This window comes from Chaetodon trifascialis, chromosome 14 (genome assembly GCF_039877785.1).
Source record: "Chaetodon trifascialis isolate fChaTrf1 chromosome 14, fChaTrf1.hap1, whole genome shotgun sequence".
Lineage (NCBI taxonomy): Eukaryota > Metazoa > Chordata > Actinopteri > Chaetodontiformes > Chaetodontidae > Chaetodon > Chaetodon trifascialis.
The window spans coordinates 12,506,751-12,522,528 of record NC_092069.1 but is presented as its reverse complement, the minus strand read 5'-3'; the positions used below and the strand labels follow the sequence as shown (position 1 = coordinate 12,522,528).

The 15,778-nt window shown below is 43.6% G+C and overlaps 1 protein-coding gene across 3 annotated transcripts in view; it reads left to right on the top strand.

Moving 5' to 3' along the window:
* Positions 1 to 14,853, top strand: part of LOC139342077 (formin-like) — a 51,501-nt gene extending 36,648 nt beyond the window's left edge. For all 3 annotated transcript variants that reach the window (XM_070978961.1, XM_070978962.1, XM_070978960.1), the window contains 5 exons: positions 1,440 to 1,532; positions 6,509 to 6,560; positions 10,982 to 11,131; positions 12,646 to 12,727; positions 12,832 to 14,853. In XM_070978961.1, the coding sequence (XP_070835062.1) occupies positions 1,440 to 1,532; positions 6,509 to 6,560; positions 10,982 to 11,131; positions 12,646 to 12,727; positions 12,832 to 12,876 (422 nt within the window). In that variant the 3' untranslated portion in view covers positions 12,877 to 14,853. The remainder of the gene's footprint in view (positions 1 to 1,439; positions 1,533 to 6,508; positions 6,561 to 10,981; positions 11,132 to 12,645; positions 12,728 to 12,831) is intronic.
* The last annotated feature ends 925 nt before the right edge of the window (positions 14,854 to 15,778 follow it).

The window sequence follows — 15,778 nt, the reverse complement described above, 5'->3', positions numbered from 1 at the left end:
AATTTACTTGCAGGAGAATCCTCCATTTGAATGCACCAATCCTGTTAAACAATGTATTATCACTCCAAGACAATCTCTCAAACACAAGCTTTTAGTTTTTATTCTTCACAGCTGCTGTGTTTTTGTGGGCTTCCTCCTTGTGGCCTTTGCTGTCTGGACCACATTTGGAAGAGAGCCGCCTTTAAATTGTTGACTTGCTGTTTTGAACACTGTTTTAATGGGTCCTTTTGAGTTGGGGGATTTCTGGTAAGGAAACGTGGTTTGTCCAAACAGGATATTTTGGTTGTCATGTTTGTATGGTTGCTGATTTCTGTTTCTTATTTTGATAACTGCTGGCTCTCACCATCCACAAAGTATCCTGGAATCCAGACTGTGAGGCTGTACCTAGTTACGCTTCAGTTTTAATGCTCAGACGTCGTGTTTCCTGTCTGATTTATTAAGACAGCCAATGAATAAAAGATGTAATAGACTGAGTTTACAGAGCTACAGGTGCATGCAAACACATGAGAGCCAAACTCGGACCGAAAAGCTGCGACACAGTGAAGTGAGACAGCGGCCAGACCTGTTAATGCTCTTGTTGTGTTGCAGAACTACTTAGCTATGCAGTCATAAGCAAGTGAAGGTATTTATTGCGGCCATTAATGACTTACAGGTTTGAAGAATGTGCCAAAGTTCTTTCACCAGGCGTCTGTGTGCGCATAGTAACCCAGGCTTACAGTTGAGAGGAAATGGGGAAGGTTCGGCTGGAACACGCTCAGTCACGGCTGTTTCCTCTGATCTCGTGTGAGTTGGGTCATTTGGCACCGCACGGAAAACCCGTCCACAAACAGCAAACACATCTGCTGCACTCACATGTACAATATTAAGACATCAGAAACAGCAACAGCACGTAAATCAGCAGTCAAGTGTTACTGATTTGTAAACCACGAGATGCTCTGCAGCTATAGTGTCAGCTGAAACGGGTGGATCGAGGGGAGAAAGAGACAAAGTAACTGAAATAAAACTGTAGTTTCATATTGAATGCACTTTAAGTGAAATGACATATTCTATGCTTGTGTTAAAGTCCCCCCCCCCCCCCCCCCCACCGGCCATTGCTGTTTGATTTTCAGTTCATTTTAACAGGAAAGTGTGGAAGGAAGAGGACAGTTACAGAAAAAGAAGTTAATAACAGTATAGAACATACTTGTGTTTTTTTGGAAATAAGATAGGGTTAGGTTTATTCGTCAGCCTGTTGGCCCAAGCTTGTTTCTTGTGATCTTGTCTTTCACCTCACCACATCTTGATGAACCTGATTTCCCAGTGTTTAACGACACCATGTTCTCAACGCATTTTTAATTATTTTCTGTCTCTGACTGACTTGTTCCTCCACTCCCTTTACTAAGAAGCATTTCCGTCTGCTATATAATTTCCTCCTTTCTCTTTTCTGCTCTCTCTGCCAGCTTGTGAGAAGGACGTGCAAAAGGTGTGTGCTGACTCATCAGAGGAACACCTCGAGCCCTTCAAGGAGAAGATGGAAGGATTTATCTCTGCCGGTGAGTCGAGCTACGAGTTTTAACTGTGGCAGAGGTGGAGACACAGAAACATCATGGGAAACTTGTTTCTTTACATGAAGGGTTTGCTGGTTAAAAATATATAATAATAATAATAATATATAATATAATATAATAATAATAATAAACATTTTTCACTCTCTTCACTTTGCAGTTTTACTTTTTTAATTCAACATGTGAATAAATAGCTAATATTTAGAAGATGATGCACTTTACATAAGATTTTTTTATAATGCACACACAAATTGGTGCACATGATGCAGAAAACAGCACAGAAACAACTCAACAGTGACGCTTGAGCACCAAAAGACCAAATAAAACTTAAAAATAGAAAATCATGGATTACCACAAAGTGGATTAAATCACTTATTTTTACTTACGCTGCCCCAATACACACACACACTACATGTGTAACCTTTATGTGTAGTCTTCTGCTGACTGCAATCACAAAATATTTTCCACCCCTCAGATAATTACAGTCGTGTCAGTCAAGAGGAGGCATAAGTTGTTTAATCATCTCCCACTCCCCCCAAATCATGCGCAGTGATGCATTCAAGTTCTCGTCCATATCTGCCCTCCGTCCTGCTCATGAGCTGGCCTGCCTCCATGTGAAGTTGTGAAGGACCCAGCAGAGAATCCTCAGTGTCTTCAAAGATGAAACACTCATTTGGGCAGAGGATTTACAGCCAAGGCAGATTGTCATGAAAGCGACCTTACAGAGCTAGAAAGCCCCGTTTTTACCCAGACACACAGCACAGGACCTTTTAAAAAAAGGAAGGTATAATTATGTTTTTTTGCCATGTCAGACAGACAGCTGGGTGGTGCAGAATCTGCCTTTTAGTGTGTGCATGTGTGCGTGTGTGTTTTTGTTCTTGCTGGGAGAGGGCGTCTTGGTGTGCTGTAAGACAGCGTGAGGACAGGAGTCTACAGGCCTGTAGAAGGGATCACATTGCCTCTAACATGGTTCTCATGTACTCTCGGCTGCCATAAAGCTGGCGGGACATCTCTGGCTGCAGCCTTGTAAAGACTGGCCGGCCTCAGTGGATCAGGCCTGAGGACCACCGGGACAGGAGCAGAGCTTCCCCGGCACACTTCGAACATCTCGCCGTGTGTCCCCTTTCTGACCCAGACGCTGGTCCTGCTCTCTTCCTTCCCATCCTACATTATAGTAATAGTAGCTAGCGGTTGTCCTTTCCAACCCTCATTACTTTTTTCCCGCAGGAAGCAAGCGTTTGAGTGTAAGAACGTAGAACTTTTGTTGGTTAATTAATGAAGGTGACCGTGTACACATTTCCCTGAGTTATGGCGCTCTTATCATTAAAGTGATGGCCCATGCCGGCTATTAGACACCCATATGCTGCTCTACGTTTGATTCACTGAAGCTTTATTATACACAAACCTTCCTCTGCATCCGAGCGAATGCCATTAAGGCTTCTTAGTTTGCTGCAGATGGCTCCATCTCTTTCTCCCGCTGTCATATCTCTTGATTCAGTTGGATAACCGTAAATGTGGTCAGTCAGCCAGTTTAGAATCCACACGCTCGCTCTCTGTCCTGAGGGGTTTTCTGTTGATGTGTTGGGCAGGAATCCTGTCGCGTTTCGTTCACAAGCTGTAGATAAACTCCAGTTCGCCTGTAGGGTCTGATTTGATATCAGAAGACAGGCATTTCAAGAGGATGAACTGTCTTTGTGCCTCCACTGTTTTCCATCAGTGTATCATACAGTAATATGGTCAACAACTTAAACCACATGACGACCAAGATGGTCCTCTGTTGAAAGGTTTAAATGCAATAAAGCACCACAAACAAAAGTAATAATAATAAATGTAATTAATAACGCACTTTACATCAAATAAATGACCTCAAAGTGCTACATTGCAAAAAGGGTAAAAAACAACATCAGAATAAAAACAAGTAAAATTAGTGCAGAGCGAGGCTGCATAGTCTGTTCACCTCCATTGTATTGGCATGTAGGCAGAAATCTGATAAGCAGGTAACTCCAAAAAATAAACTGCCTGCATGGCTGGATACCACTAGAGGCAAGTGACAAAATATGTTTTTTGTAATTTGGCTGAAACAACCCTTTAAGTAGAAGGACCGATGTTTTGATGCAGTGTGTCTTTGAAATATCTTTTCCGAGTCTCAGCAATGAGCAAAGTGTGGCTGTCACACAAGTACAAGACTGCATTAAAGCGCTAACTGCCTGCGTTACTTCACAGAGGTGAAACAATAGACTCAAATCATAAAGAGGCAGATGAGGTATCTCACAGGGAGATTGGAGCCATATGTTTGTGGCGCAGAGTGAGAGTTTGTGGGAATTACAGTTCCTGAAATGATGTTTATTATTGCAAGTCTGTATTCTTGAAAGAGAAATGTGCCATGACAGTGTTCCAGTTCGTTTATCCACCTTAACTCCATCCAGAGTGCTCAGTATCACTGTATATTTGAACACTTTCAAAACCACCGTGGTTGCCACTGGCTGCACAATGGCATCGTTTTTTGCGACAGGCACATCTTGAACATAAACTTTCCAGCGGAATACTTGTAAACCTCTCTTTCATAAACGGAATTCCTCGCGCTGTGTCGCCCGTGCGTTCGGGCGAGCGCTGCGCACTCGTCATTTGTGATGATTCCATGACTTCAAAAGGCAAAACAGAGCAACAGCTCTCACATCAAAGCGCATCTGAGGCTGTTAAACTCTGACTCATCAGCAAATGAGTGAATTTCTCACTCAGGTAAACGCTCAAGAGGCTGACCGCAGATGCATGTGTTTGACACATGATATTCAGATATTGAAATGAACCAGGAAGAAACAGCTTTGGGAATCCATCATTAGAAGCCTCAAAATACTGTGAAGTATAACTTCTTACTGTGAATCAACAGATGAAACTTCGTGTTGAGAGTTGTGTTTCTGAGTTGCACTGACCCATAACCCAGCCTGTGGAGGAGCTCGCAGCAGGGCCTGCAGCTGAACCCAAACGCCCCGCGCTCTGCCTCTTAAACTTGCCTGTGTGATCTCTCCCAGATCTAACAAGGAATACCTCCAAGACCCATTGATCCATTCTCTTGTAAGGCCGTTCCTCCGCTGTTTTTGCTCTGGTTTTTTTTTTGTTTTTTTAGCCAAGTCCTCCCTACCTTCCAAAATCTTTGTTCTTGTAATATATATGTACAGTTGATTTGATCTCATTCACTGATTTCCTGCCTTTTGTACAGAAAACCTTTCCTGCAATTTATTTGTCTGTCGAGACACACGACCCTGACGGTCATTAAAAAAAAACAAGATCAGGCCGTGGTGGTTTCAACATCTAATCAACCACCTTTTTGTTTCCCTTTTTTAATAGGAGCTCTTTGAAACCTCTGGGGATACCGTGACGGGCATATTTTTCGAGTTGAATACGAGCCACGTCTAATTGAAAACAAATTCCTGCTTTTAATCTCAGCTTGTGCAAGTCTCATTCCACCATCTCTCTTAGGAAATACCTGTGTATCATCACATCCGAGCACTTTCTTTGTTGTCAGTGAGTCAGACCCCAGTAACCAAAATTCCACTTGTTCAGATGACCCGGAGTTACGTCGACCAAGTAGAATTTGCAGAGAGCAACTGTCCAACGAGCCTGTTTTTGATGAAGTCTTTGAGATGTGTCTGTGTTCAGATGGAGAGGTGATGTGGGGAAACAGAGGGATGCTTTGTGGACGGCCCTCAGCATCCCTCTCACACCGCTCCCCATCTCTTTGTTATCTAGCTGCTAGGTGTAGCTGCAGTTTGGAAAAGTGTGTCAGAGTTTTAAAGCCCTAATTTATTGTCCCTCTCAGCATGCACATCTCATAACTTTCTAGTTAGCGACTACTGGTTTCATGTTTACACGGCGAGCAGAGGAAGAGAAACTTCACACATCCTCCCTCTCTCTCTCTCTCTCTCTCTCTCCCTCTCTCTCTCTCTCTCTCTCTCTCTCTCTCTCTCTCTCCCTCTCTCTCTCTCTCTCTCTCTCTCTCTCTCTCTCTCAGCCTGTCGGCTCCTGTGCCACCTCTGCACAGTTGCACCAGAGGGGTACCTCAGGCGCCAGCCTGACCCCCACTGAGACTAACGCCATTGGTCACGGCCCCTCTGCTCTTCCCCCACCTCCTCCCTCTATCCCAGACATGGCCACAACCTCCCTTCATTAGGTGTACCTCAGGCCCCTTGCCCACATACATGTAAAAAGAAAAAAAAGTAAAAGTAAAGGGGTGGTTGGTCGGAGGCTTAAGCTCACCTTCTCCCAAAAGACCCCCAAACCTGCCTTTGAACAATTTTTTGGAGACTTCCCGCTCTTAAATCTTCAAGTAGGAAAGGTCCCCCATCATTGTAAAAAGGATGAATCTGGAAAAATGCAATAAATCTGAGATCACAGGCACTCTCTGGCCCTAGATAAATTCTTGCACCTCGGCCTGGCCCGCCGCACACATCTGCCTTGCATTTAGACACTTTTACATGGCAGGAGTCCACAAGAGCCTCCAGTTCCCAAGCCTCTCTGCTCAACCATGCGCCCCTGCTTTAGCTCTGCTCACAACACGCACATGTATGTGTGACACGTATGTCACACACACACACACACACACACACACACACACACACACACACACACACACACACACACACACACACACACACCACCACTCCCTCGTCCCAAGCACGGGCTCACGCTCCCATGCGTCAACACATAGAGGCACGTCAAACTTTACAATGTGCTTAACTGTGACTTGGATAACATGCTTGCTCCGTCAGTGACTTCTTCTTCTTTTCTCCTCAATTGGCATGTGAGGGTGGCTAGTGAACACAGCGCCCTCCTCTGGACTCTGCCTGAGCTCTGGGATCAGTTCTCAGTGACCATCAGTGGAAATAAAGGTCAAGAAAAGACCCATAATCTGCGCCATGATCCATCTTAATCTAATAGTTTTTTTGTCTTTTTTTTGTGTTTTACAGCTCAAAAGGAGCACTCAGCTGAAGAGGACCGACTCAGTGCAGCACAGAAAAGGTAGGAGACCAACCTTAATGACCACGAGCCGAGATGTATTTAAAATAATGAATGAAAGGTCACATTTGGGGAGAAAATATTTATTGTTTCCTGTAGTTTTCGTCCCTCAACAAGAGTTTTGCCAAGTGTTAAGAATTGCAAATGCTGCATATTGATGTTGAGTTATTTAGCATGCTTCACATAGATAACATAGCTGGTATCTGATAGCACCCATCTTATTTGTATACTTAGATACAGTTATTGGCAACAACTGAAAAGGCTTCTGCCTTGTTGAGAAATTCTAAAACTGCAAGCCGACGTTGGCCAGACGGGGACTGTTGAATGGGATTTATTTTGACAGATTAAGCTTCATTTTATATATGCAATATTTTAAGTATTTATACACCTGTACTCACTTCTAGGCCATTTGTAATTTGTCTTAAAGACAAGTGAAGAAGACGCCTACGCTCACCTGAAACAGCAGTGGATTTCTACATCTTTACTTGCCGCATACTGTACTTTAAGCCTGAATGCCTTGTGCTTCCTCCCTTGCAGTTCCTATCATTCTTATCTGCCATGTTTTGTGCAGAAGACTCCCAAGAGTTTTCTGGGAGGCATCTGATTTATAGGCGCAAGACACACTGGCAGCCGCTGCGCTCGCTGTCCGAGTGAAAATCATATCTGGAAAATTTCATATTGGAAAAAGATGGTGGAGCAGACAAACAAAGCAAATAGATTATTTTTGCCTTGTTTGGATAGAGAGCAGAATTGTTTGCTTTATATCGTAACGCTCCCACTTCCAAAATAAATCATGAACGCACAAAAAGGAGAAAGTGAAAGATGTCGGACGCAGGAAAATGGAGACTGTAAACAATTAGGAAGTTGATTGCTTTGGACAAAACTATAACTCAGTGAATGGTTCCAAACTGTTCTGTTTCATGTTCCTGTGTTTAAGCCAAGAGAATCGCTGAGGGACTACTGCACCTCTCGCTCTCTGTCCTGGCCCCTCACCCCCGCCCTCGCCATATAGTTATGTTTCTATCCCCTGAACTGGACTGACGTGTATGTGTGTGCATGTGCGTGTGTGTGTGTCTCCACCCTCTTGTGCATGAGTGACACCACTGTAATGAAGGCGTTGAACTTGGAGGGGAATATTGATCAAAAGGGCCCCGCAGCTGACAGCACCTTTGCCTTTTAATGAAGTTTTCCTTTAATTTCATCTAAAGAGGGGGCTGGTTGACTGGCGCTAGGTGGAGCAGGAGGGAGGTGGAGGAGGGTGGGGGCTCTTTCTCAGGTTCCCACAGAGCCACCTCGTAAAAGTGACACGCTGTTGATGAATATGGGCGTCAGCGGGCTCACTGGGCCCTGGGTGGGCTCTCACATCTGCGCTGGATGAGGGATCCTCACACAAACGCACACAGCAGCAGCAGTGGCCGCACTTTATGGCTCACTGTTAATAAAGGAAATAGACAACACATCCTTAGTGCCACCTAATGCCTCGGCCTCATGCGGAGTCAGTGAGTTTAGACGCCAGCGAGTCAAAGTCAATCAGTGAGCAGGACCGGGCAATGTGAATCTGCATCAGGACACTGACCAGAGTCAGGGTCGGTTCAACCAAAAACTGCCAAATAACTAACCCTCATTCTTATTACTGATTGGTTGGTCTTTAAAATGTGAGAATTTAGAGAAAAATGTCAGTCACAGTTTCCAGAGACACTTCACATTCATATTAAAAGCAGAAGAATTCAACTTGAGAAATGACTTTAACAATTAATCGATTATCAGAACAGTTGCCAGTTTAATAGATTTCTGTCAATCAACAAATCAGTTAATTGTTTCAGCTCTGGTTTGTAGTGCTGAAAGCTGGAATTGAATGTCTGTTCAGACTCATTCTCTTCCTAAGTTGTTAAAAATTTGGATTTTTGGCTATATAAATAAAAATGACTGTTTGAACAGACAACTGATTTTGGCCATTTTAAGACAGAGCTCTTGTATGACTCTTTGTGTTTCCCTTTTCTTTTGTTTTTTTTGCAAATAAAAAAGAAGTAATTGAAAAAAGCAATGTCTTAGTCTAGGTATGGAAACTCAGGTATTACATTGGCACTAGTATCAAATGTGCATAACCCTAATTTTAGCCATTAGCAGCTCAAGCTCCTCTCAGGGTTAATAGCTTCTCTATTGCCATCATGAGGTCAAACTTTTAATCTACATTATACTTCCTGAACAAACATCCGTAAAACTAATGACATTCCCATCAGCCTCTGCTGTGCTTTGTGTTTAGTGCTAATTAACAAATGTTAGGATGCAAACATGTGAAAGGCAGATGTGAACATGGTAAAAATTTGACCTGCTTAACATCAACATGTTTGCATTGTCATTGTGAGCATGTTTCAATGCTAGTGTTAGCATTTAGCTCAATGCACAGTCTCACAAAGCTGCTCGTGCGCATACATAAATTTTTGTTTCATTTGGACAAAACCGTATGAGCTGACATTTTTATAAAGCTTAGTTGTAAAACACCGGGATCATTCGAATGAGAGTAATAACTACACCAAGCTCATTTGTGGTTGTTTTTAAAGTTTTTGTAACAAAGCTATATGGGCTGTGTGGTTCATCCGTGGCGCTCCCTGATGCCTTTTCCTCAACATGCAGCCCTAATTTGGCTGCTTCATGTTTGGGTTCCACTGAGGTTTTCTGGTTCTGTCCTCAGTTCCGTCTCATTAAGTTCACGTCTCCCACATCATGCTCAATTTCATTTGGCCCAACTGCCTCCTCTGCAGTCACCACGCAGTTATGGTTTCAGAGATGCCAGTTGGTATATCATTCTACTCGGCTATTGTGTGACGACAATGGCACAAAGTGACGCTGCGCCTCTGCTGAATCAGCCAACAACATGGAGTTTACTTCCACAATCTTTTGACTGGGGAAACAAAGGAATGCAGAGTTGCCTGTCCAAATATTTCCCTCATTCTCACGGCTGCTCATGGTTTTGTAATGGGTCTTTTTTTTATAGCTGTCAGTGAGGAATGCCGGCTGTGGGTGCCGCAGTAAACCCTCTCACGGCAATGGCATCATAGCATGGATTACAGAAGTGTGTGTTTGTGTGCATGTGTGTATGAGCGTAATTGCTCGCAAACGAACAAAGGTCTGCTTGATTTTGTTTATGTCTCGTAGGTATACTCGCATGTGTGAATGTTTTTGCATCTGTTTTGAGTGAAGCATTGTGTATCTGCTTGTTGCATATGCTCAGGAGGGCAAAAAGCACTGTTGCTTGATTTGTGCACGCTTTGACATGATGACCCAGGGTCAGCGGAGGAGCTGATGGAGGAGAGACCCCGTTCATCATACCAGACCAGGCCGGCTGCAACAAAGCTAGCGGGACGGTCTGTTTGGCGAATCTAAACATCCCAGAGCCTGTGATTTCTTTTGTAGCGTACAGGATGATCTACAGCGCTCTCCTTTTTTGTGAGAATCCCAGCAAAATGACGCATCACTGGGAAATGGGAAGCAGGCTCGCTCAGAAGCCCCCTTTTTTTCCAGCTTTTAGCTGGCCGTCTGGGCAGCATATTGCACCATTCCACTCCGAATGAACATGTCTTAGATTAGCGTCGCAAAAAGCCACCTAGCATCTGGAGGTCAGAGTCTATCTGGGCGTCAATGGGACAGGGAGCATCCCTTGAATCATAGCCCCCCTTTATCAACCCTTTGACAGGCAGGGCTAGAAAATGTCTTTCATGTTTGGGTTATGGAGGGAATCTGAAGCAGCAGGCTGCTTTTCATGCCTTGTGTGTGCTGCTGAGAGCCTTGCAAAGAGTTCAGATTTGGTTACAAATAAATTGGGCGGAGGAGCTGGCCTGCAACAGTGCCGCAGTCCCAGCCAACAGAAAATCTGTTCATTCACATAGATCTGATGTGTCCCAACATCTTTTTTGCTGTGTGCACACCTTCCACACATCTTTGATTGGCAGTAAATATGTTCTTGGAGCTGTAGGAGTGTGCGTGCATATGTTGGTGCATGCATTGCTGTGTCTGGAGGAGCAGCAGCCTGTTCTTGGCTGTCTCCGTCTCCTCTGGCTGTGTTTCCCCTGCAGGCTGTGGAGGTCAATGTGATAATGGAGCCACCGCTACTGGCTCTCCCCCGTGGCCCAGCAGGGTGGACACTCTCCTTCCAGCTCTGTTTCTCACCTCTCCGCCTGACTCTACATCCATCATTTTCTGTGTGTGCTGTCTGTGTGTTTGACAGCTTTTTTACCCTCTTCTTCACTGATTTTCCTGCACACCTTAGCTTCCTTGTACTGTTTGACCTCGCTGTTTCTAACTTTGACTTGTAAATCTAAAGTAGTTCTCTCCAGCACACGTTTATTTATGTCTGAGAGTATTTATTAGAGTTTATGTGTGATAAGACAACACTATTTGTCCCTCTGTTTTGTTTTCGCCTACAGTTTCCAGAGCATGGTGAGCTACTTTGGGGTGAAGCCAAAGTCTGGGGAGAACGATGTGGCCCCAGGCTACGTTTTCATGCTTTGGTATGAGTTTTGCAACGACTTCAAGAATACCTGGATACGACAAAGCAAGAACATCTCCAAGGAGAGGTGAGTTGGATGGTGGGGATGTTCAGTTTCTTAATTTCTCTGCCAAAGACACACAAAGACTTTTTGGGAGGAGTACTACAGCATAATGTCCTCTGTGGTTCTGATGGGAGCTTTCTAAAGTTTGAAAGACATGTGCATGTATGAGGCAGAAAGGTTCAAACTAAAGATGCAGTTGTGTTGCATCATGAGAAATGTAGGAAAATATCCAAAAATATCTTGTTTCTCAGTCAGTGGATGTATCCAAACCCTGCAAACACACACTTAGCTCCCAAACTGAGGTTTAAGTATGTCATCTTCATGTCTCTGTTACCTTCAGATAGGTGTTCAGCAGCCTTGAGATATTGTGTCAAATTAGCACTAATTGCTAGCTAGGTGAAATTAAAGCGGAGAAGAAGGGCGTCAAAGTTGAGGCAAACAGGACTAGCCCAGGCTTCAGCCCTCCGTCTGAAGGACTGGGGCCTGAATTTATGATGCTTCCTCTGACCTGAGGCGTCGTGTTGGGGGGGCATTCCACTGAGGGGACAGCAGGCCCTCCTGGCAGCCGCCTGGCTTTACTAGCGAGTGGACGGGGGCCTGTGGCCGTTAAAGGCAGCACGTTATGGGAGAACTGATAAACACTATAATGATGCTGGACATTCAGCCCAAAGGGCAGCAGCGCCGCACGAGCAGAGATGACAACAATACTGCAGTGAGAAAGGCCGTTCGTTACTGTCCAGACAAACAGCATCGTCCGTTTTGGGGTGCAGTTCAAACTATGATGTGGTACCTTCAAGGGATGTCCGCGAAGAGTCGACCAGTCAATTACATGTTGCTACCCTCGCTAGTCACCACCAGAAATAATGCTAATTGATCAGCTTGTAACTTCATTTTCTTGTTAATTTATGTGTTTATTTAATGAGCAGTTTTCTCTGTATCATTTTCTAAATGTATCGTTTCAACATCAGGATATGCTCAGAAGCTTAAGTTTAGCATCCTCCACACTTTAACTCATAACCACTGCTATCTGATCGTCTTCTCTCTCACTGCAAGATTGAGGAGTTGAGGATTTCACAGCACTACCGTGGATCCATGTGCTCTCTCTTAATTGTTAACTAGGTAATCGCGTCACATTACTCACAGCTGATTGTGCTTATGTACAATTAACTTTATTTTAAATACTGCTTGCGCACTCATAAAAGCCAAGTGTTTTTTAAAGGTTGCCTCATTATCTCATCAACCCACTGTCAGTCTCTACTGCTTCTCACTTACGGGGCTTTCACTGACCACAAACTCCTGAGAGAATCTGTGTGTGTTTGTGTGTGTAGGTGTGTACGACTCTACATAGCACCATGACACAGGGCGCCCCAGGGAGATACTTAAATGTCTTGCACTTACAAACAGTTTGACGAGGTCACAGTGATGAGAGGCTTGTGACTTCATATTGTTCTCACAAGTGCGATTTTCATGATTTAGTTCCTAAGCTTCTGTCTCTAGTTTTAAAGGGTCTGCAAGAATCAAGTCCATTTTTTTCACAGGTTGAAGGAAGCTCAAGAAAACATTAAGAAGATCACAGCGGAGAAGAGAGTTGAAACCAAGAAGATCAATGCCAACAGTCTGGTAAGAAGTGATCTATGTACGGCAGAGAAATGGAGTTTCCTGAAAGCTTCTTGCGTTGGCACTGAAATCAAAACACTGAATCTTTTTGTGGTTCTCGACAACAGAAAGAGAGGCTGCGGCAGAAGGAAGCCAGCGTGTCCTCCAGCTGAGTGAAATGATGCAGCAGAGGATGAAATGAGTGGTGAAAGTTGGAGAAGATGACAGATCAGAATGTGTGCAGGCCTCATCTCTTCTGCATTTTCCAGCTGCCTCAACAACCGTGAACCTCCCTCTGTACCCCGTGCAGACTCGCAATAAAACCTCTCTGGACTCTTACTACACACTGTCGTATCTCTGCCCTACTAACAGCGCTGGACACCTCTTGCCCATCCCCACCCCTACACTCCACCACCCTCATGTCGAGCTTTTTCTGTGTGCTGAACAGATAAGAAGCTGGGCCTGCAGCGAGGATGCATGGCTGACACGGCCGAAGTGATGAGAGTCTTAAAGGCCAAAGGTTGATCTCATTCATCCAGCACGGCGTGACCTCTGAGTGCCCAGCTTGTGAAAGGTCTCAAGGGGTCAGTGGGATTCACAACAGCGCCAGCTGACAAATCCACCAGGTCCCGTCTGGATCTACAAGAGCTGAGAAACCGTTTCTTTCTGAACTGTAGATGTTACATTAGACAGCTGAATGATAAAGCTCTGACATATTCAAAGCGTTAGACGTCGTTGCTGTTATATGAACAGATATGGCTGCCTGGAGGGAAGAGTCCCCGTTCATAAAACACATCTCCCTCTCTCTGGAAGTAGTAAAACAAAAAGAAAAAAAGAGTTGCTGTAGCGAAAGGCTTTTCATTCACCGTGGCTCATTAAGAGTCTTGTAAATATGTCATGTAGAGTCGGCAGGGACGGCACGATAAATGATCTGCACCGAGGCTTCAAGTGCAGATGAAGACGTTGCGTATAAATGTGAGTGCGTACAAATCAGTGTGTCGAGGTTTCACTTTATTGTCTAGCACTGCACCAGACTGACCTCTCCTGGGTGACGGCCAGAGAAGAGCAGAACCTGGCAGCGCGCTTGGGCCCCCACACACACACACACACACACACACACACACACACACACACACACACACACACACACTAACATGTATGTAAAGTCATCAGAAGAACACAAGTTTTTAACCCCAGATATTAAACATTAAACTTGTTAATCCTTCAGTGAGCCTGTGCGTCACATCGTGTCCGGCACTCTTTTAAGCACTTTACCACTTGCAGTAGCTGTATGTCGTAGCTCGCTATAAGCCGCACTCTTCTGTTCTGCTAATTGCGTGCGTTTTTCAGATGTCTTGCACTTTTTTGCACCTCTTTTCCTATGCAAGGGTATGGTTTTCTTGTTAATAAGATTTGTTAATTGTATTGCTTGATGATGAAACCCTACTAGATTTGGTTTTCTAAAAAAGTGTGTTAAGCTTATTGTTTGTTTGTTTTTTTTTCGCAAATGTAAGTTGTAGCCACACTCCTGTAACGTTTAAGAAGTCTATTTATGTAAGGAAAGATTTATTTTATGCCAAAAAAAACAAAACAAAACAGCAGCTTTGTCCCCTTTGAGGCTGTATTTTTATGAGTTGTAATTAACTGAGTAGCTGCCGGTCAGGCCCGTCAGATGAACAGTATATTTTCACATGCATATGACTTGTATGTTGCACGCGCTGATTTACAGGAAAGGAAGTGAATGAAGACAGTTGCCTTTTCTGTTTAGTTTTGGGGAGATGATGGTTGTATTTTGGGTATCAAGAACATTTAAGCATATCACCTGAAGCCATGTGAGTTGTTATACCTCGGACAGACTTCCATGATCAGAGTATCCATAAAACTGCACCTTGAATTACTTTTATACCCTCCAAAGTCTTTCACGTGTGCCATTTGTTTTGTATGAAAATCTAGATAACTTCAAACTACTGTCTTTTACTTCAGAAGGTACAGAGAGAGAAAAAAGAATGAGCTGATACTGACCAAGGAACTGCTGTAGCCTCTACTGTATGTATGTATGTCAGTTCATGTAACCTTCAGTAGCTCTCATATAGGTGCTCTGTAAGTATATGGAATTGTTTTAAATTTCAAGAATAAACTGGATGCCGAACAAACTGGACCCTTATCTCTACGTTTTGTTCCGGTCAGTCGGCTTTTTCAAGCACGGCCGTACAGAGCAAATGTGTTCATCAGACAGGATTTGATTATTCAGAATTCAGTGAGGCTGTTCAATAAACCATGAGTCAGAGTTCAGTCCTTCAACCAGGCCTCATTTTTAGACATTAAAACATGTTCCTGTAAGACCCCTAAAATAAAGTGATCATTAAAATGAGGAAAATGGCGTTAAGAGAAGCTTTTAGGAGGGTGAAATTTAACGAGACGCACACTTCAGTGTTTCAGCCTCTGTTGTATCACTAAAGTACCAACAGGAAATTTGTGCCTTAAAATGGAAATGTTGGTTTTACATATTTACAGCCATTTAATAAAACTAACCTCAAATGGTGCGTTTGAGTTCACTAAACAAGGATCGGTAAATCACCCCTTGATTCTGATTAAAAAAATAAATAAAAATAAAAAAAAACATGTTGGACCATATAAGAGTGATATTCAATATGGACGTCTGAAGAATAATTACTTTTCTAACTAATAAGATCGCGAGCATTTCTTGCTTATTTCTTAAACGTTGGATTCATCGCGTTCCCTCTTTTCAGTCCTCCAACAGATTTGCGAGCCATGTAATAGAATGTAGTAAAGACAAATGACATCATTTCAAGGCATAATTGGAGCGAGTAACCGCATCTTTCCTCTTAAAACTGACTGCTTTTATGATGAAATGTATTCCGAGGTCTTAGTGTGAACGTCTGCGCAACATTCTGTCTCCAAGGGCAGCAGATGATGAGGACATGATTTAATATTTTAACATCAGGTGTAAAGTAACAGATGATGTGCTCAATATTCCAACATCCGTTTATTTGATGGTTTCATGGATAACTTAATCAAAGGGATAAACAAACCGGTTACATCAAACATGGCTTT